At 42.5% G+C, this 26,256-nt stretch overlaps 1 protein-coding gene across 1 annotated transcript in view; it reads left to right on the top strand.

The window, feature by feature from the left end:
• CTNNA3 (catenin alpha 3) overlaps positions 1–26,256 on the top strand; it is a 431,599-nt gene that overhangs the window by 57,594 nt on the left and 347,749 nt on the right. Inside the window, exon 6 of the mRNA XM_066555001.1 lies at positions 23,202–23,465. Within this exon, the coding sequence (XP_066411098.1) occupies positions 23,202–23,465 (264 nt within the window). The remainder of the gene's footprint in view (positions 1–23,201; positions 23,466–26,256) is intronic.

The raw sequence follows: 26,256 nt of genomic DNA, 5'->3' as shown, positions 1-26,256 counted from the left end.
AGAAAAAAGGAAGACTGCAAGTGACAGACTGCTGAGCAGTGACTGTTGTTTATGAAATGTGTAGAGATGTGTGAAAGCTTGTTCTTTCTCAGCTCAAAATTTGTATCAGAATTTTCACAATTGCAACAATAACTTATTTGAAGCTTTAATGTTAGGATTTTCAGCTCTCAGTCTTTGCAACCAGTCTTGCCTTTTCTGAAGAGTTCTTTCCTACTTTCTGGTAGGCTGGGGGTTGTGTGCAAAAGTGAGGATAGCTTCAGGGCCTTTATATGAGCTCTGATTTCTGTGTGGAAGGCAGGGCTGGGGTACTGAAGAGTTGGGTGTTCACCCAGGCTGCCTTTGGTGTTTCTCTCTTCACAGAGTGCCTCAGCACATTTGGTGAGTGCTGCAGTGAAACCTGGCTGTCCCCCATGGTCAGCCTGCTTCATGTGAGCTCAGCAGGCACCTGCTGTGCTGCCCTGCACTGGGGAGCTGAGAAAACAGAATTTAATGGGCTAGACAGAGGCTGTGCCATGGAGATGTGGGCCTGGGGACTCCCAAACTGGGAAAAGCTGGTGGAAAATCAGTTCAGGAATCGGAGATGCTCAAATTAGGAACACAGGTTTTCACATTTGGCATAGGATTTACAAAATCAACTGTTATACAACCAAATAAGGAGAAAAAGAGCTTAACAGCTATTCAGATCTTAGTGCAAACAGTATGTCAGTATTTATGTCAATTTAGTAATCTACCCAGAGTTTCCAAAAAACGAAAATGGAGGGCGACTCTTTCATTGTAAACATGAAATAGAAAACAAGATATATTAAATGCTCTGAGCCTTAGCCCTCTATCCTTCCACATGTAATTTTGAAAAAGCAGTCATTTTTATATTCTCATGCTGATTTATTCAGGCACATTGTGAAGAAATGCATGTTAAGTGATTTAACTGTCCTCCCCTTTGTCTTCTTTCAAGTTGCTGTGGTGATGGAAAATGGGAGACACATGGATTGATCTGGCTTTATGGATGGGTGTGAAATTGGGGAGCAGGAAGATGCTTGAAAACTGTTGTATTTGAGCATTAGAAGGTGTCATGAATTATGTCTAGGGGTAAGCAAAAACGTGTTTTACAATAGAGCCGGTATAGACTAAGGTGAGTTGTTGTGTAAAACAAAGCATGATTCTCCAGTTCCCTTGTGTGCTGGAGTGTGAATGGAAGGAGTTGATCAGGACATTGCTTTGTGGAGGAGGGGCTCTTTCTCTCCTCAGCCATGAGCACTGACTGCTGGACCTGTCTGGGCTGTGCTGTCCATGCCTCTGGGTGTGCTGCAAGCACAGACCTGAGGTCAGTCACTCCTGCCAGGCAGGCCCTGCTCATCCCTGCTGGGTACCTACAGGGTTTGGGGGTCCTCAGTGTCAGTAAAGCAGCCCCTGAGCCTAAACCTTGTTGAATGACTCTGCAAGACAGTAATTGTAAGATCAATAATGCAAAGCTGCCCTGGCTATGACCCAGGTATGCTGTCAGGGGAGATATTTCAGGGTGATTACTGGTTTGGTGTTGTTAAAAAGGACCCAGAGTGGTCTAAGCATAATAACAAGTTATTGTAAACATTGTGTGTTAGAGGCTTGCAGGGAGAGGGTTGTGAGACCTGTGTTGCCCTTCAAACAGATTAATGCAGTGTCTGTGATTTGCCTGCTCACTCACAAGACCAATAAAGGAAGCAAAGAAAGTGCTCTTAGATGAGGAAATTGGAGAGGAGGGATGATGGCGGATGATGGCAGAGGCTCATCAGAGGCACATCATTTTAATCAGTGAGGGAGAAAAGGCACCACTTGATGGGGATGGATGCCTGTTGAATTCTATGCAACCTTTAACATTTAGCAAAATAATTTCCCTGCTGATGTTTAACTAGGTCTCTCTGCTGCTTTTCAGTTTGTAGAGCACCAATTACAGCACTCTTGTGATGTGTAAAGATGCTGTGGATTAGTGGTGTGCCAGGATATGCACCTGATTCATGGAACTGTTGGAAGCAGTGTTTTCCAAGAGATTTTTCAGTCATAAGTTTTGAGATGTGTTCAGGAATATTTGAGAAGCTCTTAGGCCTGATAGAGTGTTTGGAGCTAAGCTTGAGAATTGTAATATTACAGATTCCAGAATATGAGTAATAGCTTTTGAACAGGTTATCTGAATGGTTGGAAGATACATCACTAAATTATTACTATTAATAAAAAAATGAATATCACTATGAGTCATTATTTTTCACAGGTTCTGTGAAAAAAATAAATATACCTCTAAGCAAACACTGCTGCATATTTTATATTTTGGTAAAAATTCTGCAATTCATATTTCAGGGACACAAAGTATATGGAATGGTTTTCACATGTAGGAGGAAATCAAGAGATTTAACCACAACTAAGCAAAGTGGTTGGCACACCTCCCAAGAGTGATGGTTCAAACTGTCACATGTGTGAGCACTTGTACAGAGATGGTCAGGAATCCCTGAGCTGTCCAGCTGCATCGGCACAAGGCCCATCCAATTGGATTTCCTGTCCTGCCCTGCTGATGTTGGTGAGACAGCCCAACGTGTGGATGCTCAGTGTCTGCAGGGGCTGTTCTGGCCAGGCACTGGCACAGCACTGTGCTGGGTGTGCTGCTGGAGTTCACTCTGCAGGGAGAGTTCTTTCCTGCCTGTGTCTCTGCTGTGCACTGGATTTCCCCGGGCCATCTCCTCCTGCCCTGCACAGGAGGAGTGTTCAGGCTTTTCAGTAACACCTTCCAGTGCACTCAGAATCATTGCAGGTGCTCTGTGGAATAATTCCAAATTTACCTGGTCAACAGATTTGAGATGTGAACACTGCTGAAATGAGGATGCCTAAAGCCTGGACTCAAAACACAGGCACTGCAATCTGTGTTAGTTTGTACTGTAGTTTAGGAGCTTGCTCAGGCACAGTGAATGAAAAGAACATATATGTTTAGTAAGTGATTGTTTTTAATGTCTTCTTTTGAGATTATTGTACTTCACCTGCAGCTTACTCATGAGATTAGTTTTAATTGCTGTGTTTTGCAGCATTTCATTTAGTGCTGTGTAAGTTGCTGCATTGAGCAAAACTCACGTGCTGGGGTCTTTTTAGCCTCCAAGCTGTCTGTGTGTCTGCACAGCAGAGCAGAAGCACGAAGCACAGACCCTGTGTGCTTCTGGCTTGTTCTGACAACGAGCCTGATATTTTTACACAAGGCTCTACAAGGCTTGCTTTGGTCACAACCAAAATAACTGAGATTGGTTTACTGACCTATAATGAAAACCTCTTTATGCCTTTGTAACTCTCTTCTGTTAGTCAGACACATTTCCTTCTGTACTAGTTGTGAAATCTCTTTTTGCTTAGTCTGGTGGAGAGTTGTGATATTTGTTATGTTTCAAAATGTGTGTTCGTAGAATCAGAAAAGTAGATGTGAAAGGAGCACAGGAAGTGTTCCAGAATCCATGCTTCCCAAACCAGAACTATATATGAGAGAGCAATTCCAGCAGTTGGGTTTTTTTCTGTAGAATGTCTATCCCTATGTGTGCTGCAACTTCTCAGTGCAATCTGAGTATTTCACTATCCTTCTTGTTAAAAGTATTTCCCCTTTATTTGTTTTGCTTCCTTCCATTTAAATATTTGTGGTTTTCTTTTCTCCTGCAGATGATTCAATTCCTTTTTATATACTCAAAAATGATCCACAATTTTTGTAAATTTTTTTCTTTGCAGCCTCAGTTTCTTCATTTCTCTAAATCCAAATGCTCATTTTTGAGGACTCTCGTGTGTGTCCAGTGCTCTCCTCCCCTCTTGTTTTGGAAAGAGTTTTTCACAGCAGCAAAGAGCAGGGTTTGTAGTGCCCACAACTGTTCCACATCACTTCAGCTGTGGATTTATCTTTGTTAAAGATGATGAAAGGTAACCAGATGTTTCTACAGGCTGCAATCTATTAATTCACTTCTCTTCAATGTTTGTTTCAGGCAGAATTGGAGATGGATTTAAAACAGAGCACCATGTTTCCATTAAGATGTGAATTCTCTCTTGTGGTTCTTTTGTAGGACTGCAATATAGCTGGCAGTTTGTTTTTTCCAATTTGAGTATAGACATTTGTGCATGTTGGAATGTTTGTTTTTAAATTGCTTTTAGGTGCAGGTTTGTTTATGCTAGTTATTGAGACTGTTGCAGTTTTCATCTTGCCCTTTGTAATCTTCTCTTTCAGCTTCCTCTCTTTTTCATAATCTTGGTTGAGAATATTTAGGATATTTTCCAGTTGCAGAAAAAAGTTCTGATGAGCCTTAATTTAATACATATTTCTATTTGATTGTGGTCCTTCATTGTCTATTCCAGGATGTTTTCCCTGCTGATGTTTTTGTACAATCCTTACACTAATTTCATTTAGAGCATGTTCTTTGAACCTGCTTCCTGAGCCTCGCTTGTCATGGGGTTAAAAGCCATGCCAGAGCAATGACATACATTATTGCCATCTCCTTGTAGTCACACTCCCTGCTCCTGTTAGAGACAGAAAGGAGATTCCTTGAGCCAGCCCAAATTAGCGTAACTTACTTTCAGTTTCCTTTTTCTGTGATTGCAGTGGATTTTTCTTTTAAGAGTTATAGTTAGACTTCTATTCCATTCCTCTTCCTTGTTTTCCTCTTTTTGTGGAATCTTCACTTTTAGGATAAATTATTTTTCCCTAGTTTTTTAATTACCTCATCAGTTTCCAGCAGGGTCTCAGGTGAATCACTTGTGACTCTCAGGCTTGATCAGGGTAAGATGGGATGAAACAAACAGGTTTATGCAATTTGAAACATACCAGATTGTCTTAAGTATTTGTCAATGTGTTCTTTTCCAGTATTAATCTGAACTCTTATATTCTTTCTTGTTTTTAAGTTATGATTGCAACTGATCTTTGAAGTAATGGCTGGAAAAAAAAAATGCAGTGAACTTCTTATCTTTCAAAGAAGACTCTGACTCTAGAGATTTTCCTTTAGTGCTGCAGCATTTGCTTCAACTTCCTCCTATTCTATCAATATTTCCAGAACTTTTCTTGCAGTGTTTGGTATCTGTGGTTAATTCAATTTTTTAAAAATGTTTTGCTAGAATTGATTTTTGTTCTTTATGTGTTTGACTTGCTCTTTTATATTTAGTTCTAATATCTGACAGAGTTTCTGTTTTGAGTAGGGTAGCTTCATTCTCCTGAGAAGGGAAGGAAATTTTTGATGATGGATCCATTTGGTCTTTTTCTCTCAATTTCCCCCAGTGTGACTGTTTGTCATAGGTTACTCCATGTTTGCCCAAGTCATCTTTCTCCAGGGACATCCTTTTTATTTTGCTGAAGGACAAAACTAAGCAAACCTGTACCATGGCAGAGTGAAATGTGTGAGTCCAAAGGTATCCTGTGTGCACGGGGTGGTGTAGCCTGAAAAAGCAGCAGCAGCTGTAACCCACAGGCTTTTTTGCTCCATGGGGGCAGCAGCTAGAGCAGGATGGGGCTGCAGGAGGAGCAGCAGTCCCTGGTGGAGAAGCAGAGCTTGTCCTTTGGAGAGGGCACACAGAGCTGTGGGCCTGATCTTCCCAGGGAAGGTGAGTGGGGCACAGCAGGTGAGAGCTGTGCTGAGCTTGGTTTGGAGGTGAAAACCTGGGGGTGTCCAACGTGCCACACTGGTGCTGAACTGAGGTGGCCCCGAGGCATTTCCAGAGGGATTGGTTAGTGCAGACTAAACAGCTCCAAGGCGCAGCACACCCAGCTCTCGGTGTGATTGGTACTGGCTGGTGTGCATCCCCCTGGGAATCACTTTGTGCAGAGCTGCAGCTCCTCCTGAACAGCAAGGAGCTTGGGGGGTGGTGAGCAGGGCAGGGCTGGGGCATGTGCTGCTTCTGCTGCTCAGCAGGCAACTTCTGCTTTTCAGTGCAATCCCATCGTTGTGATTTATTAAAAAATATGGATATTGATCTAGTGCCGATATCCAACTGTGACAGACAAAAACTCTCTGACAGCTTAAAGTTAGAAAGTGTGTGTTTATTGTGGGATAGCTCCCAAATACACACCACAATTTACAGGTGATTACAGAGTCCTTTTATCTATACAAGTATTGAATATCCAAAATACAAATGCATATTCATCACTTTGGTACATCCCCTTCCATGGTAATTAGTTCAAAAGCTATTAACCATGTGCAGTTTGTTCCTCGAAATGAGTCGGTGGTCCCTTTCATGGGGAGGGGGTCCCAAAATGAGGAAGTAAATGAAGTCTTCCTGGTTCTGACCTTTCTACCTTTTCAATGCAAACATGACAAATGAACCCTTGGTAGAACTCCCATTCCCCATCTTCAATTGGTTTCAAAACAGAGGAGGCCAACAATTGTCTTATGTTCCTAAAAGCTATTTATCAGTTTCTGTATTCTTCATGATAAACCCAGCTAAGCAAACATTGTGCTGACAAGCAATCAATTATTAGTTAACTACTAACTCTTAACTTCATCAAGGCCTACCCGTTTATTTTAATTAACTCCAATAAGGCTTATTTCTAACTAAAGTCTTAGCTCCTCTAAAATCCCTAAAATCCTTAAAGTTTATGTCTCAATTGTACAGCAGCAGCAGTATGGGAGAGTTCTGTATCTTTGTATAACCAAGTGTTGGTGTCTCCTGCATGTAGTAGCTTCATTATTTGTACTTAGCCTGATTTATAATGGCACTTCTCCTCTGTGGACTTCACCTGTTTATTCATTCATATCAGGTTTGCTTGGCACTGAAGCTGCTGCAACAAATTAGATGTTTTTACTGGCTGTCCTTAGCAAGTATTTTTGATAGTGAAACTGAGAAAATGGAACTGTTCGGAAATTCTCTTACTTAAAATGAAGATGAAATGAGTTATTAAATGTGTGTTGTTCAGCTTGTTACCCATTGGAATATGTCTGAGTATAGTAAGGCTTTTTTTTTCTTTAATGATTTAACATTGTGAGTAATTCATTAAAACATGACTGTGCATCAGACTTCTTAATGAAGCAGTAGCATAATGTAATTTAGTCAACTGTAGCTTCTCCATTTGACCTTTACTGTGATAGTGAACTGCAAATACTAAAGTATAATGTTCTTCAAAGCATACATCCATGTGATTTAGAGAACTGTGGGTGACATAAATAGAGAAGTAGTTATGTATAGCTATTATCCTAACACTCTTCTCCTCCTTTAACTGCAAGCAAAGAGTATCAGAAGGGTTTACAGAGTTAGAGTAGTGAGTCCTACAGAAGTTAATCATATTGGTGCAAGTGTATGCAACCATAATCCTGACAAAAAGGTATCTCTGGCTGTAAGAACTGGAGATCCAGAGCACTCATGTGGAAAGTGGAAAATAAGGCAGTTTAATTTTGACTATTTCTGTGGGTTTTTTTTAATATACAAGACAGGCTGCTTTGAGTTGTTGGCTGTGTTAACTATACCATATTGTGATCGTTTGGTTCTTGGCTTTCTCATAACTGGGAATCATGAATTGTGTACTCATGAAAAGCTAATGCCTTCTATTCATTTCAGTTAAATGTCTGTTTCTCTTTATTGACTGAACAGCAGAAAGATGATAAACTTGTTACCTGTGGTATTTCTAATGAGCTGTTTGCTTTGTGGTTTGTGCCAGCTATGAATTTGAAGCCCTGCATTCCTTTAAAAAATAAATTAAACTTTTCTAAAATAGAAGAATGTGGACATTTCTGAGGAATCCATCTAAGTGATAGAATGACTTTTCTTTTAGGATTCATTACTGACTAGGAAGACTTTATTAGAGTATTTGACTTTTGGCATATGGTATTTGATGAACTGTACAGTCCAAGGATTTGATGGCAGTGTATGGCCTGTTTGAAGTCCAGAGGTTCAAATCTTCCTTTTTTCTGATGATTAGAGATGACACATAACAGCTGTTCCCTGTACTATGACAGTCTGCCCATTTATTAGTCTGCCAACTCCCACAGCAGAATTCTTTTGAATGAAGCAGCAGGTGTGTCTGTGGTCCCACGGAGGCTGCTGGTGCCACTGATGTTTTCGGAGTGGGCCTGTGCTGAATCAGAGCCTGAGTAAGAGCTGATCTCAGTAGTGAGTAGGCACAAAGTACCTCATGAATCAGGCCCCTTTGTTATCTTAGAGAAGTTATTTCTAAAAAATGCTCCTTGCAGAAAGAAAAGAACGAGTTTTAATGGCTTTGGAAGAGTTTTCCCCAGTCTTAATGGATAGATAGATAGTCTGTGGGAAAATTCTGTACCTTTCCCTGGAGAGGAGCTGCCAAATAAATTATTACTTAACCTAATGGTAAAGTTTGGGTCAGTTCTTTGAAGAGAAATGAATCCTGGTTTGAAGGTCATGCTGTGGCTGGTATTGTTTCCAGCTCAGTGATGAAAAGCTTAGTCACCCTCTTCATATTCTCCTGGACTGGTGCCCTGGGTGTGGGAACTGAGTCTGAGCTTGACAGGGACTAATAGGCCAGGACATTGGTCTGTGTATTGATAAGGAGCTCTTACAAAGAGCAGGACAGCAGTCACATTCATCTTTTGGGTTTGTTCTCTTTAAGAGGTGAATTAATGCATTTTTGAAGCAGGTTTTTTTCACATCAAAAGTAGCTAAAACTTATTTTACTGACTTGTTCTCTGAAATGCTCATTTTCTCCCGTTTTATAACAGTGAAGAACATTGAGAAGTGAAAGCCTGGGGAAACAATGTTTCCACCTCCCAGAAGCGTTCTGGGTGGTTCCCTCACTCTAGGACCTCTTCTAATCAGAAGAGAAATGACTTCAGGTGTTGGAGGTCAGAGCTCTCCCTGGTTCTCCAGCATTGACCTCTCCCATGTCCCACTTGAAGCAAGCTGCACTTTAGGGAGCCATCATTCCAGATGATTTTTTGGTGGGGGAACAACAGGCATATTTTAGACAGAATACAGGGCTTTTTGGAGCTGCCCCTCTGCAAAGCTTTCCAGAACCTTCTACTTAGTTCCCATAGGTTTCACTGAAGGGCTGATGTTGTTAGCAAGGTTTGCACACTGTGGTGCTCTCAGGGGAAGGAGGAGGAGATCTGCAGTCCCTGTTGGGGAAGTTAAGCAGCCTCATTTGGGAGTAAGGATCATTGTCCCATTATTTCCAGAGGGCAGCGGGGAGTGTTGCAGTTCTTCCAAGCTGACAGCACGGCTGAAGTCTCTGCACAGCCAGTGTGACCCAGAGGTTTCTCTGCTGGGGTCTCCCTGTCCAGGCACTCTGCAGAGCTCCACACTGGTGCAGCAGCCAGTGAGGGACGGGTGCCTGCACGCTGCAGGTGGGCAGATAAGGAGCTTTGTTCCCTCTATCATGTAGCATGTTGCTAGTTTGCTATGGAGTTTTCCCATGCTGATTGCCTTTTCTCTGGCATGTAGATGCACTTACACCACTGTTCTTGTAACTTACTGAAGCTGCCAGTTTAGCCAGGTCAGATAAAATGTGTATTTTTGTTTTGCTGCTTATTGTGTAATTACTGTAAATGGTCATGAATGATCAGGAAGTTTCTTGCAATGTAGCACCCATTGAATGCAACATCCAAGTGCTATATGGAAATAATTTTGTTATGTTAGGAAAAAATCATCTTATAGAGATTGTAAATTGCTTTTTACTTGATTATCTGAGAAGACTGTAATTACCAAAATTGTTTTCCAGGGCAACTGTTATTATGTGGTTGGCTTTTTGGCAGTTTTCTATTACTGTGGCATTAACAGGCTGAATCAGCAGCAGATGTGAACAGACTTCAGTGACTTTCACAAACCTGAGTTTTCAGGGCTAGCTGTTTAATACACTGCTCAATAAAATTTCAAATGTTTTGAATTTGGGGCATTTTTCTGTGCTGAAGTGATTGATGAGACTAATTTTAAATCTAGAAGTTGTCATTCTGTGACTGCTTAACAAGGACAAATTATTTTTGTCTAAGTTGGAAGAAGAGTGTCTAAGAAGCAGGAAAAAATAGTTAATAACAGACATGCCACAGCTGCTGTGTGGGTGCTGTAAGAAGAGTAAGTATACAGAATGCAGGTGTATGCACTTGTTAAATGGCTTTTTTGGGTGGTTTTTTCCTCGTTGTTGCTGTTAGTGTATGACTGCCACTTTAACAGGAGAATGTTTTCCATGCTACACTTAACTAATAAAGTTTACAGTTTGGTGATGATTCTGTAGAGAGAATGTATGATGAAGAACATTAAAATGATATTGAAGACTTGGGCAATTTTGAAACAAATTTATTTGGTTTAAGAGGATGGTTTCTAAAACACCCAAGCAAATGACAGAAAAGCCTCAAGTAGAATAAAAAAACTCTCTAAAAAAACCTGAGACCAATGGCAGGAAGTACCTATGGCTTAGAATGAGATAGGAGTAGCTTTACTGGTGTTTGCTTAGGGTGAGAAGTGCTTGGAGGGAAGGGCTGTGCAGCTTGGCAGGGGGGTGGCTGTGGGGTGGCAGAGGGGTGGCTGTGCAGCTTGGCAGGGGGGTGGCAGGGGGGTGGCAGAGGGGTGGCTGTGAGGTGGCAGGGGGGTGGCAGGGGGGTGGCTGTGAGGTGGCAGGGGGGTGGCAGGGGGGTGGCTGTGGGGTGGCAGGGGGGTGGCTGTGGGGTGGCAGAGGGGTGGCAGGAGGGTGGCTGTGGGGTGGCAGGGGGGTGGCTGTGGGGTGGCAGAGGGGTGGCAGGAGGGTGGCTGTGGGGTGGCAGGGGGGTGGCTGTGGGGTGGCTGTGGGGTGGGAGGGGGGTGGCTGTGCAGCTTGGCAGGGGGGTGGCTGTGGGGTGGCAGAGGGGTGGCAGGAGGGTGGCTGTGGGGTGGCAGGGGGGAAGGGCTGTGCAGCTTGGCAGGAGGGTGGCAGAGGGGTGGCAGAGGGGTGGCAGGGGGGTGGCTGTGGGGTGGCTGTGGGGTGGCTGTGGGGTGGCTGTGGGGTGGCAGAGGGGTGGCTGTGGGATGGCAGGAGGGTGGCAGAGGGGTGGCTGTGGGGTGGCAGGGGGGTGGCTGTGGGGTGGCTGTGGGGTGGCTGTGGGGTGGCAGAGGGGTGGCTGTGGGGTGGCAGAGGGGTGGCTGTGGGGTGGCAGGGGGGAAGGGCTGTGCAGCTTGGCAGGGGGGTGGCTGTGAGGTGGCAGAGGGGTGGCTGTGGGGTGGCTGTGGGGTGGCAGAGGGGTGGCAGGAGGGTGGCTGCAGGGTGTTGTGGGGGTCCAGGTGCAGCCCTTTCCCCAGTCCTGTCCCAGGCTGGGGGTGAGTGCTCCGTGCCCAGGGGAGGCTCCAGGCAGGCTGGGGGCTGGCAGAGCCTGCCTGGCTGCCCTTCTCTTTGGGTCCTTCCTTCTCCATTGGATGCTCCTGTGCCAGCTGCTCTTCTTCCATTTCTGTAATGTTGAAAGGAGTGTTACATTTATTTTTGTTACCATCATTGACATGCTGAGAATGTCACATGTGTTTAGCAAGCCTTCTTTAGCAAAGATTGCTGCATTCCCAGCCACTTCCTGCTCCCTCCTATTCCATTCCTGTCTCCCCCTGGCCTGATGCTGAATGTGTGGCTGGGGTGATGGTTCCCCTGCTGCCATGTTGATGTGCTCCTTGCCATGTTTCCTTCCCTGTTGAGGACATGAGCTGCTGCAGATCCCTGTGTCCCTCCTGCTGGTTCCCAGTGCCTGTGTGCTGGGGCTCTGGCTCTGGCTGCTGCTCTGTCCCACAGCTGGAGGAGGGACATCCTTCACCTCTGCTCTCACTCTGATTCTGCAACATTAGCTCTGAGGGGGCCACAAACTTCAAATCCGCTGTGAGAGGACATCCAAGAAGCTTACTTTTAAAATACACAGATACAGAGCTCATCTCACATTGCTGCTGAAAGAAATTTATATTAGAAATGGTGGAACTTTTTCCCTGAGCAAGAATAATGTCTTCAATATTGTGCAAAAATTGACTATTATAATGAAATACAAAAGATTTGTTCCCTTTCAGGTGGCAGTTATGCTTCTTAGTTTTGAAGATCAGGTCTCTGAAGGATTGCACTTTTTAAAAATTCTGTTCACTTTTCAGAAACGATGTTCTAATAATAATCTAAAAACTAAATTGATTAGGTAGTCATTGAGTGTGATTTATCATTTTAACAGTGAGGTATTGTCTTATGAAAAAAGTTTTAATGCTGCATTAATATGTCACAAGAATGATCTAGAAGAAAGGAAACATTTCAGAAAGGGTATTTTCATGTTAAATAAACTTTGCAAGGCAAAAGAACTCTACTGCAGTTTTTATATAAATTGAATTCACAGTCCTAAAACTATAAGATGATATGTCTCAGCAAGCCAAGAAATTAAGCATTTGTCCAGAATTGTAAGTGAAAAGCTGTGTAGATACTTGTAAACCTTGAATTTGCGGGTGTGCTGCAAACTAAAGACTTGATACTGTAATGAGAGGAAAGTAATTACATTTAAACTAATTGAGCAATACTTAGCTAGTCAATGAAAGAAATGTCTAAGTCAACTCTTAAAAGAGCAGATCCAGAAATACAGAAGAAGACTTGTGATGTTTATGTTGTGGTCGTTTATTCACATTTTTTGCAAAGGCTCATATAGTACTTCCCACTTGGCTTGAGAAGCTTTTTGACTTAATCTGTGTTTAACCAGATTGTGACACTAGAAAATGATGGCATCATTGGTAACATGGGATTCATCTCAGAGGAGTGGCTGCCCATGAGAAGCTCCCAGTAGCACAAAGTCCTGATGCTTGAGCATCCAGCCCTTGCTGGACATATGAAGTTAATTTTTTCCCATTATGAAATGGGAAAAAATTAAGTTTTTAAGTCCTGCATGTGAGAAATTATTTGTTCTTGGGAAATCTGGTACTGCACAGGCTGATTTTCTTAGGCTTGTTTTGCTAATGGGGCCTTCCTAGGTGAAATCTAAACCACAAGGTTATCCTCTGGGAGTAGTTTCAGTGCTGGGTGCTCACCTCTGTTCCTGTCTGCCAAATGTTGTTTTCTTCTTTGACACACAGCTGGAGAGACAAAGAGAGTCTTGTGCAGAGGGAGTGGGACACAGAAACTGAGCTCTGTTCTGTGACTTGGGGATGTTGGAATGCCTTTCTCCTCCTGGGCAGGAGAGGGGGGCTGCTGTGCTGCCCATGCCCCAGAGCATCTCGGGCTGCCCAGGACATGGTGACCACGTGTGCTGCTCTGCCATACCTGCTCTTCCTTCTGCTTGGTGCCTTTAAGGAGTCCCCAGCCTCCTTCCTTCATTTGGCATTCCTGCTCTGTAACTTACCTTTCATCCATGTTCTCTTCCTCCTTAGTCTCTTCTCTACAAGTGTTTTTCCCCTCAATTTTTTCCTCTGATATGATTTGGATGCAAGGTCTGATGCCAGTCTCTTATTCTCGAGAGCATGTGGAGAATCTGGGAGGGCTGGAGGAAATTTGTTTTTTAGGCAGTGTCTGGTGAGAGTGAAGAAGCTGCTGCTGTGTATGTGTGTATGCTGCTGCATCAGTGTGCAGCCTCTCCTCCCCAGGCTCAGCAGGAGGAGCAGCACAGGGGCTCTTTGCAGACACTCCTCAGCACTGGCCAGCATTTGCCAGGACTGTAAATCATCAGGTGAGGGGTAAGAAATGTGCCTGCTGGTGGTGAATAGGCTTTGGTGGCATGCAGACAGAAGAAATAGAAGAGCTTGCAGACTGCAAACCATCAGGCCTCCAAAGACTTTAATGTGGCAATTAAAGAGAATTGCTTTAATTCTGTACAATTTTGCTTTAATTCTGTGTAAAATAGCCAAGCTTAGCACTGAGTGAGTAATTGGAAGAATAGTATGTGATTGCTTCAATACCAAGGCTTATAATTAGTAGGGAGGAATAACTTACTTTCTTTAAGAAGAGTTTTAAAAACCAATTTAGAGAAAATTGCTTTTTCACATTGAGTTTCTGACACAGAGTTAAAGTTAAGAAGTATTCTCAGTTGGACAAAACAAACAGGGAAGAGCTGGGGATACTGTTTCTGCTCCTTCACCTTATCCTGTCAGAGCAGTCCCCCAGGACCATGGATCCTGAGTTTTCTTCTCTCTGACCATTACTCTGTAGTGTTTTGTGCTTTATATTTATTGTTACTTTTTCAACTTCACATGATATCAAAGGAAGCAAATCTTAATTCAGTTGTTCCAAAAAGCCTGCAAATAGTGTATTTTCTCCAGAAAATGCTGCTCAGGCATTATTAACACGGGGAGAACGCTTTCCTTAGCCTTTAACCTGAAAGTGCTTGAACCAGTGTTTTCTCTGAACAAAAAACCCATCAAGTAAGGAAGAATCAACAGCCCTCTTCAAAGATCTGATGTGAGAAGTTTTAGCCTAACCTATTAATTTGTCAAAATTAGGAACAGGTGAAAGTAGGGGTTTTGTAATGGAAAATGTTATACAAGTCAGCGCCAAGTAAGCCAGGTTTTTTTCAGCCTTAATTTCTCACCTGCAATTTTTTCTTTATTAAGTTTCTCCAAACTTTACTGATTTGAAGTTCTGTGTGGACAGGGGATGGAGGAGAGATCTATGAAAATAATGCCATGTGAGATAGTACTTACAAACAGGCTTTGTTTTTAGTGTTGTGTGTCTGACACAGGGGTAAGGCTGAGTTCTGACCAGTTTGAAGGGCTTCCATGTGACTGAGCCTCTAATAGGGCATTCAGTTTAGGAAAATGGAAATTATGTATTGACACTTCTGACTTTCTGCAAAAAAATTGTAATGAAATGCCTTATTTCAGACCAGTATACTTCAGCTGGATTTTTTCATGGGACTTGAACACCTTATTTCTTACCTATTTAGAGATCAAGAAAACAGCCTTTACCAACTTTACTGCTACATAAAAAATGCACTTTGGGGAGACCTGGAAGTCATTGACTCAAACTGTAAAAGTTGGGTCAGTTCAACTATAAAAGTTTAAAGCTGACTTATAATTTAAATTGGAGGTTTAAACCACTGTTAACAGACAGTAGTCTCTTAAGGTAATAAATGTACCAGGCAATGCAGTCCCATACTGATCTCAGTCCTGGAGCTGTTTGCAATGTCTTCAGCAAAACAGAATTGTTGTGGTCCATGGATTTTGAAATTACTTGTGTTAATAAGGATGTTAATTTTGGTGTGTGTGTGTGTTTGTTTTAATAAAAACAACTGTTACAGTGTCTGTTGACTGGAAAATGTCAGAAGTTTTTTTCCCTTTGCTGATTTGCATGCACAAGCTGATGGAAGGTACTTCCTTAGTGAAAAATTCAGATCTGGTTCATCCCTTAACAATCCCTTGTTTGGTGTCCACAAATTAGCAACCATTTATAGCTCTTGAGTGGATATGTGAATTTGGGACCAAGAACTTAGAAGTGTTTCCATAAAATGAACATTGTGCAGTTTGTAGGTGCTGGTTACAGTTTATTCCATTTTATGGCTACTGTTCTGTATTTACAGTACATTGGGTCAAACTCTCAGGCTGGTCACTGTGCTGTGGAGGGGATGCAAAATCCTCTGAAGCATCAGGAGGAATGGGACTGTGGGACATGGTGCCTGTCAGTACTGTTGGTCAGGATGCAGCTTGAGAAGAATCCAGCTGTGCACACCTTTGCCCCCGAGATTTGCTGCTGTGGGTTTGTGTGGCACATGCCTGCTGTGCAGTATAAACAGTCTCATCAGAGTGCTGCCCTTTCCTCATCTTCCCAAAGCATTTGCTATGTAAAACACAAGCTAATCCTTAGCTTGTTACCTGTTTATTTTATCAAACTCCTTTGCTGTTTGTTTTTTGAATTGAGTTTAACAGTGGTAAGAATTAAATGGTGTTCTGCATTGATGTGCCACCAGGGAAGATGAATAAAATTTCTAATCTAAATGGAATCTATGTAAGGATAATGTCTAATTTTAATAGGAATGTTAAAAGGAAGAAATCAAGTTCTGTATTTGCAGCATTTCTTGACAGATACTGATGCTGTAAATTATACAGTTGTTCTTCCTCTGTATGGATTTTGTAGTACTCACAGCAATTTATAGGTCTAGAGTGCAGCTGCTGGAAGTCATTTATTCTCAGTTCTGTATTAAATCTATCACATATAATGCATTAACATTCAGTTCAGAGCTCAAGGTCTTAATGGCTGCTTCTTTCTTGCTCTGAGTTTCTGTTCTGGAAGTGTTTGCAAGGTATGCAGAAAACAAAATTAAAAAACTTAAATTGATATACAGAAAAAAAAAGGGGGATTGTCCATGATAAATACTTGAAACCAGCTCATTTTGCAGTTTCAGCTGAGCAGTGAAAACAAACCCTGCTGCTAACATTGCTGAAATTGGTAATGCTAATAAGCTTGTTTTGATGGATTAGCACTTCAGTGCTGTTTGCTTGAGTGACGCTCGTTCCCCACGTCAGTCGGACGTGTCTGCGAGTTGGAGACACTTCAAATTCCCTGCTCTTTGGGATGGGTGTGTCACAGACATGGTTTTATGAAAATCCTTTTCTTGGGATTTTTTCTTCGTGAGAAGCTGAGAGGCCTCAGGAACAAAATGTAAGCAATGATTATCTGCTGCTGTGGAATGCAACAGGTGCAACTGGGATTGGCCCATCTTGGATGTTTCCAATTAATGGCCAATCCCAGCCCAGTTAGCTTGGACTCTCTGTCCGAGACACAAACCTTTATTATTCATTCCTTTCTATTCTTAGCTTAGCTAGCCTTCTGAGATGAAACTTTTCCTTCTATTCTTTTTAGTGTAGTTTTAATGTAATGTATATCATAAGATAATAAATCAAGCCATCTGAACATAGAGTCAACATTCTTGTCTCTTCCCTCACCTGAAAACCCCTGTGAACACCATCACAGTGGGTGCATCTTGGGCTGCAGGAGGCTGCCACTGAGTCACTTGATTCAGCTTGCTTTAGTTGTGGGGTTTTTTAATTAGAAAAAACAAAAGTACATTATTTTAAATATTTGAGAAGTATTTATAATTAATATTAAAAAGAGTTTACCTGGAGTTTGACAGAAGAACGGGGCAAAGGCCATGAAGATTTATTGAATATATAATCTGTGAGGAAGGAGCAGGTAGAACAGACTGCCTTATATGAGTCCTGTACCTCTTTATTGTTGGTGATTTCCCATCTTTCATAATAAGATAATAAATCTAGGAAAACTGAACTGTGTTCTGCTTGAAATGAAGAGAAACTTGTACCTGGGGGAACTTTAGCTGATACTGGAGAAGAGTTCCTGAACTCTTGTGGCAGGTGTAATATGCTTTGGCATGATCACTTATATAAAAAGATGACTCAAACAGGCTAAATGTGAAAGAGTTGTTTGTTGTCTGTTAAACTGTATCAGTGAAATTGGTTGTGGACCCTGTATGAAGTGATCTGCCAGCAGTAATAATTTACTTAGGCTGTTTGTAAGTAGCCTACTACCACTAAGGCAGAGAATGAAACAAGTTTTCAATCCAATAAACATCCCCAAATCCCTTCTAATTTTAAAACCTCAGAAAAGAAGCAAGTAAAATAGTCACATATGGTATTATGACAGTTTAATAAAACCATGGGAAAAAAAATGGTTGTGGATGAAGGCCATTCTGCTGCATTTTTCAGTGAGTCATCTTCCATTGAAAAGAGTCCAGGCCAGAACATTTCCTGAAAGCTTTAACAGCTTAGTTAAAGCTTCCAGATGTGATAGACCTTCTGGAGGTTCCTACCCTCTGAGCCCTCTCCTTGATGAATGCTTCCTGCTCTAGCTCTAGGCAAGCTCACTGGTGACAAATGGGACTGTAGCTGTACTAGTGAAAACCTTTGCGAGCTATATATCAATTCTTACAGGGAAAAAATTGCTTTGCTACCTTCCCAAATCAGCTACTTCATCTAGGAGATAACAGCAGGGTGTTGGAGTGCAGGGTCAGGTCCTGAAGTAGCAGATAGAGAAGTGACAGCAAGGATTGCTCCATCATCAATAAATGGGCTGGGAGTTCCTGGAGCACGGGGGACTCAGAATATTGTGCAGTAGTTACAATCTGATGCAACCAAATCATGCAGTTTCAAAAGAAACTGCATCCTTCCCTGTCTGAACAACAAATTCCTGGAAAACATCAGTAAATTGCAAGAGCAGGGGTGTAATCCAGTCATGGCTTTGTATGAGGTAACTTTGCTGCTCTGTGGTATTTATTATATATCACTCCTGTATGATGAATTGCAAAGGTATTTATACAGAGAGTACAAAGGGATTTATACAGAGAGTACAAAGGGATTTATACAGAGAGCGAGTTCTGCTGGGAACCTCAGTCCTGGGAGTCCCTTCCCTGCCTGCTCTCAGCTATGGTTTCATTAAGACTGCTGAGTTGCCTAGAGACAGAGGCTATTGCTGAAGGCTTAGGCTTATGGTAACATTGATATGCATTTGTTATGCATGTAACACTTGATATTTTGTGTATTTATCCATGTGATGCAAACTGTCTACAGTTCTGGCCATACAGAGTCTGTATCTTGTGTGTGTATGTGGTGTTTCTGTGCCCTGTATGTGGTGTAGTATAGTGATACCATGAGACACTTAAGAACTGCTGATGTTTTCTCAGTTCAGAAAAAATGAGTTTAGAGACCAGGTAAGACTTTATTATTAAAAAGTTAGCTTGGAATTCCTCACAGTCAAGGACGTACTACAATCATGCTTGGTAAGGATAGGTTGAGTGGTGTTAACTTGCTGTGCATGCACATAAGGGAGCCTTTGGTCAGTGCAGCACAGCTCTATCATCTAGTGGTGTTTCATTTGTGCTAATGAAGCCTTTATCCTGCCAGGTATTTTTCCCAGTGTTTATTTGTGTCTCCTTTTTGTGTGGTTACAGTCACTCGTGTACATCATCAGTTCAGATGTATTTGAAAGCCTTGTGTGGAAGAAAGGAGCCACCAGGTCATGCTGTTTGCAACTTGGCAAATTGAGTGTTTTGTAGAGCAGGCAGGGCCAGGTTTATAATGGAGCTGATAGCAGGTGATCCCTGCTGATGGTAAATGCTTATGTGAAAAGGTCCTGTGGGATGCAGCCAGGGCTGGCTGCTCCCTGAGGCAGGGCTTCAGCAGCTGGACATGGGCAGCAGCTGGGTGTGCCAGCTGGGGCAGCCAGGCCCAGCCACAGCCAGCTCCTCAGGGAGGTTTGGGGTGATGAGGCAGCCCCCAGGACAAGCTGGGAGGTCAGGCTGTGGCTCAGGTGAGAGCCCTGGGTGTCTCAGAGGTGCCCTGGGGATGGGGCTGCCTGGAGCTCAGGAGGCCAGACTGGCAGGGGCAGCTGTGCCTGAGCTGGAGCCTGGCACCCCTGTGGCATGGCTTGGAGAGGGACTGGAGGTCCCAGGAGCCTGGCACCCCTGTGGCATGGCTTGGAGAGTGAATGAAGGTCCCAGGAGCCTGGCACCCCTGTGGCATGGCTTGGAGAGTGAATGAAGGTCCCAGGAGCCTCGCACCCCTGTGGCATGGCTTGGAGAGGGACTGAACATCCAGGAGCCTGGCACCCCTGTGGCATGGCTTGGAGAGGGACTGAACATCCAGGAGCCTGGCACCCCTGTGGCATGGCTTGGAGAGTGAATGAAGGTCCCAGGAGCCTCGCACCCCTGTGGCATGGCTTGGAGAGGGACTGAACATCCAGGAGCCTGGCACCCCTGTGGCATGGCTTGGAGAGGGACTGGAGGTCCCAGGAGCCTGGCACCCCTGTGGCATGGCTTGGAGAGGGACTGGAGGTCCCAGGAGCCTGGCACCCCTGTGGCATGGCTTGGAGAGGCACTGAAGGTCCCAGGCTGTGTGGAAGTGGGGCTGCAGGGCCCGGGCTGGCTGTGGGTGCAGCTCCCAGCTGAGGCTGGGCAGAGCCCTGAGGGCTGGGAGCTCTCACACTGTGTAAAGCAGCGTTCCCTCGGCAGAACTGACAGAGCTGAGGGACATCTATTGTCAGTGTCACCCCCAGGTGTTTTTCACTTGCTTTTGTTGGTGAGATACTTCCTTCCACTGGAAAGGGCGACACAATACTTATGAAATTTATCATCTGGAGCCTTGCCCAGATGAACAGTGCATTAATGCACTTGGAAGAATTTGAGCTTCATTATGGTCTTTGAATCAGCAGCTATGCACAATTTGGCAGTCACTCTGACTGAAAGCTGAATGCTAAAGCCCAGGTTTAAGCTGTGATGAAAAACGAATGCTTTTGTCCCTTATTTCTATAGTAGCATGAAATTGTGGAGTTGGTATGCCTGTGTTTTTCCTGGCTACAGAACTAGGTTCAGTAACATCCCTCTCTGCAGAGACAGGCTGGGTACTGCAGTGCACAGTGAAGCTGCAGCTGGTGCAGAATCCAGCAGGGTGATTTGTACCCATGGTGATCCCAGCCCCCGTGAGCTGTGCTGATGGGAATGCTCCGTGAGCAGGAGCTGCCTTCCCAGTGTATTGAGCTGTCAAACCTTAGATGTATTATTTGGGATAAAGAACAATTCTTTTTCTCTTTTTTTTCTCATTATTGAAGTAGTTCAGTCAAAGCTTAATAATGAAGATAGTTTTCACGTTCTTAAAAGTCTTCTTGTCCATTCACTGGGTTTAGCTGGAGCAATCCACAGCTGGAAATTGCTGATTATCCATTCATTTTCCATTCTGGTCATGGATGACCAGACATAAGGAAGACACAGAAATATGTCCTAGAAGGACTGGGACAGCAGCCTGGGGAAATGTCTATAGTGGGCCTCTTGGATTGGCAGTGCTTGGAAATGGGATTATCTTTAATGTCAGCTGGTCTCACGTGACATAACTGATGTAGTGTGGAAAAACATATAGTTTATGTCTGTATAGTATAGACATAGTCCACTAGTCTAAAAAGAAGTTGGAATAAGATGAAAGTGCTAAACCATGAAGAAAAAATAAAATAGCCTGAAGTGGAGTAAAGTAGTTGGGTGAACTGCAGATACTGGTAGAGACTAACTTCCTCCTTCAAAGAACTAGTTCATTATTCTGATAATCCACATGTGCAGAGCTTTGATAGCAAATTCACTCAATCTTAGGGGGGTTTTTTGGTCCATTTATGCAAAAGCTCAGACTAAGATTATCAGTTGTTTCTTCTTTTTCTCATGAAAATATCAAGGCATAATTGTTTCCTCAATATGGAAAGGAATAATGGTTCTACAGCTTCTTTGGGGGCTCTCCAAGTTCACAGCTAAACAACAAAGTAGTGATGAATTTCAGGGGTCTGAGCATTTTTTTTTTAATTTAACATGTTACTGAACAAAACTGGGGCTCTTTGTAGGAGAATTTATCAATGCCATGACTCTGAATCTCTCTACGGTATTGTGTGAAACGAAAACATTAATTTACTGAACCTTTCCAGACATTGTTACTGACTGCTGGCTTTGTGCTACTGGTTTACCAGTTTTGGTTTTCTTATGATCATCTCACTCCTGGTTAGACGGGGCTGTTTTAGAGGGAAAAAGTAATTTTTAAAGGCTTTTGGGTTTGCTTGTTTGCATATGATGTGGCAAAGTAAGAAATGGTTAATAATAGAAGCCAGTTAGGCTGAAGTGCTGCATTGACTTTCCATCATATCTCTGTCTGTGGCTTCCTTGTAGCACAGGAGAAAAGAGGGCAGTCTGCTGTCTTGTAATAATTGCAGGAAAGATAAATTCACTAATTAGAACCAGAGTCAGTGTTTAAATAACATTTCTTTTCTGAGCAAGTCCAGCGCACTGGACAAATTGCAGCTGCTTTTCTGAGGTTGGAGATGCAGTAGCATTTGGATTTGAACACAGTGGGCAATAAAATCATTCTTGCACAGTGGTGATTCATTTATATATTTGCGTATTAAAAATTTAAAAATACACGATGTGTTAATACACTAAAGAAAACACAGTTTTCTGATTCAGATGATCAGTTGGTTAAACTGCTGTCTGCTCCTGCTTAAGACTACATCTCTTTCATTTTGTTTGCTTTTGGTTTTTTTTTTTGTTACTTATATCCCTGAGATTTCTAAGTTAGCCTGAGGAGGTAAGATGCAATCCTGTGTCCTATGCATATCTTGGAGTAAATGAGATTTTAAAAATACAGGACCGCTTCATTTAATATCAAATGCTCTACAGCCATAGACTTAAAAACTCCATGCAGTGAGAAGTGGATACTGTGATGAGTTTGTAAATAATGCATATAGAGCCTGATGCAATGCAAAGGAAAATAATTAGACTTCAGATTGCCTGTGGGCAGGCTGTGAGAAGTTTTGTATGCATTTACTTGTTCATTCTTCATTGTGCCTCTTCTCATCATTTGAATCTGGTGCCACAGGCTCAGATGTGCTATTTTCTCTTTTTTATTTTCCCCCTGAATTTAGCTGTCTCCTTCACCAAGCCATTTCACAAATATCTATTAGTTTTCTCTTCAAAGGGACATGATGCAGAAGAAGCAGGGGAAAATGTCTGTAGTAAACCAGGATGAGGCAGGAGGCTCTGTACAGCCCGATGTTGACTCTGTGGTTGTTCCAAAGTCTGTAACTTTCAGCTGTCCAAATAACAGTGCCCATGATTGATTCCTGGAACCAGTTCAGTTGGACTGGGAGTTCTGGGTGTCCCTTGTTTCTGTTGGTGGGAGGCTGTAGGGTTTCAAGGAGGTCTGGGTGGAGAAGGGAGGAACAAGATGGCTGTGGTCAGATCCCAGAGTGCTTTGACAGCAGGGTCAGAGGGGAAGCAGCCCCCTCAGGCACCTCAAGGTGGCTTCTCTCAAGCAGGTTTTTTATTTCCACACCTTCCATGCTTCCCCTTTCTTGGGAGTGCAGGATTGGTATCCCTGACCAATCCTTTCTGCAGTGTGCTCAAGACAGAGGCTGCTGGGGCAGGGAAACAAACACGGGGAATTTGTCCAGATGCAACAATTACAGAGTGCCTTAACTCTGTGTGCACCTCTGTCCTTCTCCATTGCCACCGAGGAAAGACATGGCTAGGAGGAAAGACAGCTAATTTCCTGGGCAGTTTTCTCGGAGGAAAACTGCTTAAAAACAAACAAATCACAGTTCGTGGTGCTGGTTGTAAGACACACTAAAAATGGTGGTTGTTTTACACACACTTTGTTCATTTCTCATGAGGTAATGACGATTCAGTTGTAACTATCGGTACAGTCTGTTTTCACAAACTTTGATGAATTTAACTTGATGTTTCCTTAAGCACAGTAGAGATAGAAATGAAAAAATGTTTATACGTGTCAGTTTTGGAGTGCTTTTGGAAATAAACAGCATGTTCTTTTGCTGGCAGGATTTGAAATCTAGCAATCAGAGAGATGAAATTGCTGCAGCACGTGTATCCCTGAAGGAAAATTCTGCATTCCTACATTCAATATGTTCAGCTTGTTTGGAACATTCAGATGTTGCATCCCTTACAGCCAGCAAGGATTCAATTTGCAATGAAATACAGAATGCTCTCAATGTAATTTCTAATGCTTCCCAAGGAGTTGGAAATAAAGTGGAGCAACCTGCATCTCACACAGCTACTCTTGGAAGTGCACTTGATGAGCTTGAGGTACGTAAACTTGTGAGATTACAGTATTTTTGGGAAAAGTTTTTAAATTTTTAATAACTATTGGTATCATAAATGATGAGCCTAAAGGCATTAAAGATTGTTGCTCTGCTTAGTCCTAGTCTAAATAGTATCACTTGAAATGATTTCATTGAGATGGTTCATTGAAATGAAATTTTCTTCAGAGGAGTTTGGAATTAAGGCTTCATGTGTGTTCAGTGTTTGGCTCCCTTCGAACAGAGGGCAGAGTCAGCTCCAGTTGTGTCCCTGCTGCTGGAGGCAGACACATCCTGCAGGAAGTGGGCAGAACCCAGGAGTTCAGTGTGCCCAGAAGTGATTCTCAGCTGACAATGCCCACTGCTGCCTTGGCTGCATTTGAGCTGCTGCCATGCAAGCTGAGTCCTTGTCTCCAGAATGTGTCAGTGGGATCATTGTGTAATTTGTATAATCAAGCAATTCAGAAACCTCATTATATTTGCTGCTTATCATGAAATAAAGTGACATAGCTAATATGCTTTCACCACCTCTGCATTTCTGCTTCCATTACTGAAGCAAAAATCTGGGGGAAGGCAGCACTTTCTCTATTCCTGACCTCATCTGAAGCTTTTCTATGGAATTTTTCCTTTTTCTCATGGCTGCTCTGGCTCTCACCAGTGTGATTTTCCATTGTCCTGCCACAAATGGTGAAAGATCTCCTGTAGGTGAAGCTACACTCCATGATCTTCATGGGGTGTAACTGATGTAGGCCCAGATCAACACAAGGAATGTATGTTTCTAAACACATTTGCAAATATGGGTGCCTTTGATTGTGAATTCTTGGACTTAGCAGATCTCAGCATCCCAGTGCTAAGATTGTGATACATTTTCAGGAAAACTGATGTTAGGACTGATGGTAGTAGATTTTTATCTAAAATTTTCAAAGGAAGATTAAAGAAATACATTGAAATATGACACAGATTTTGTAGTGGCAGTTTATTGATCAAAAAAGGCCTCTCTGACATGCTCAAAGTCAAAGCAGACAGGTTTTTCCCCACAGAGGAGCAGGCTACAATTGCACATTATGGCTTTTGAAATTACAGTTCCTAATCTATATTCCTAATAAATGGAAGTAAAAAGAAACATGTAAGTGTAATATGTAACATGTTACAGTGTAGCTGTGAATGACAAATGAGATTTCTTATATGAGACCCTGGATTTAACTAGATTGCTTAAAAATTAAAAAAAAAAAGAAATGTCAGAAGGAGTGCATTTTATTACTGCAGATGAGTTAATCTTGACTCTGTGTAAGCAGTACTATTTAAAAATCCAGTAACATTTGTTATTGTTCTAAAATTTGAAATTTTTGATAATCACAAAATGGGGGAAAAAGTATTTTGAATTGAATTTGTTTTTACTTGGAAATGTAAGAACATAGAAGTCTGGTGGTTGTAAAAAGCTGTTTGTTTATCAAGTTGTAAATATATTTTTACCTGGGTAGCACAAAAGGGAATTGTAGCTGTGTGAGTTAGATAAAGCACAATTTATAGAGCATTTAACTTCAGAAATGATTTTATGAGTTAGATGGTTATACTTCTCTTGCTTTACAGAAAGTTCTATTGGCTAAGGACCTGAAATAACCTTTGCTCTATCTTCTTCTTGCAAATACAGTGCCATGAAATAGATTGATGCAGTAAATAGTCTGGTGGGAACAAATCTCATTAAATGTTTATAGTGTGGAAATGTATCTCAGAGCTTACCCAACAATCTAGTATCTAGATGTTTTGCAATATCATTCTTCCTTTGCCAGTGCTGGCACTGTGAAAGTTATTAGAGATTTATAGGTGAGGAAACCACCAGTAAAATTAGAGCAGCTAACTCTTAAATCAGTAGATTCTCAACAATTTCTCTTAAAGGCTCTCGATAACTACTGTGTCATTTGTAAATAAACACAAAATTGTAACTTTAAAATTTAAATGCATATTAAGATCTGTGAAAAGAGCATATTGGGTGCAGGTTATCTAATGCCTTTCCTGGTCTTTCATCTTGTGAGTGCAAAGAGGTTTCTCACAAAATGATGCAGGTCCTGCATGCTGAGTCTCTGTGGGTGTGTTCAGCTGCTCTGTGGTCCTTGGGTGACCGTGGCCATCCAACTGAGCAGTTACAGTGAGATGCCAAAAGGCTGTAAGTCACTCCAGAGCTTCACCAAACACAACCAAGTTTCTGCATACCCATGGGCCCTCTTTTTTCCTGGATCAGACCAGAGAGGGAGAAAACAGGGATCTAATCACTCCTCTTAAATGCTCCCTTATGCTTGAGCTGCTTCAGAGTAGCTGACCACTGTTCAGCCTGTTAAATCAAACCCACCAGAGACTGCTTCTTGTGTGTCTGGTGTCTTCTCATTGTGTCTTCTCTTTCCTGTGTAGATGTACTGATTATGAATAAGTAATGAAATTATTTTGAGAATTTTATCTGTAGGGCAGAGTCTGAAATCATGTTTTCCTGGCTGTTACTGCCTAGATCATTTTTAATTCAGAGATGAACCATAGCAGCTTTTTGGCCAGTGCTATTTGTCCATGTTGGTGTGAACTTTCTCCTAATTGTCTCCCAAAGGAGGACATTTCTGTTTTGGGTCAGCTGAGATTTGAAGGCAGTAATTTTTCCAGCTGATTGTATAATTGGCTGTGGCCACCACGTGTGTCTTAGTCTTCCCCAGACAATGAAGCTGTTTTTTCTGCAGCAGCACTTCAGTGTTCTGCCTGCCAGGTGTGTTTTGCATTACGATGGACACTGCATGTGCAGCTTGGCATTGAGGGGC

Source organism: Molothrus aeneus, chromosome 8 (genome assembly GCF_037042795.1).
Source record: "Molothrus aeneus isolate 106 chromosome 8, BPBGC_Maene_1.0, whole genome shotgun sequence".
Lineage (NCBI taxonomy): Eukaryota > Metazoa > Chordata > Aves > Passeriformes > Icteridae > Molothrus > Molothrus aeneus.
Note: the sequence above shows the minus strand (reverse complement) of the source record. Positions and strands in the feature narration are given on the sequence as shown.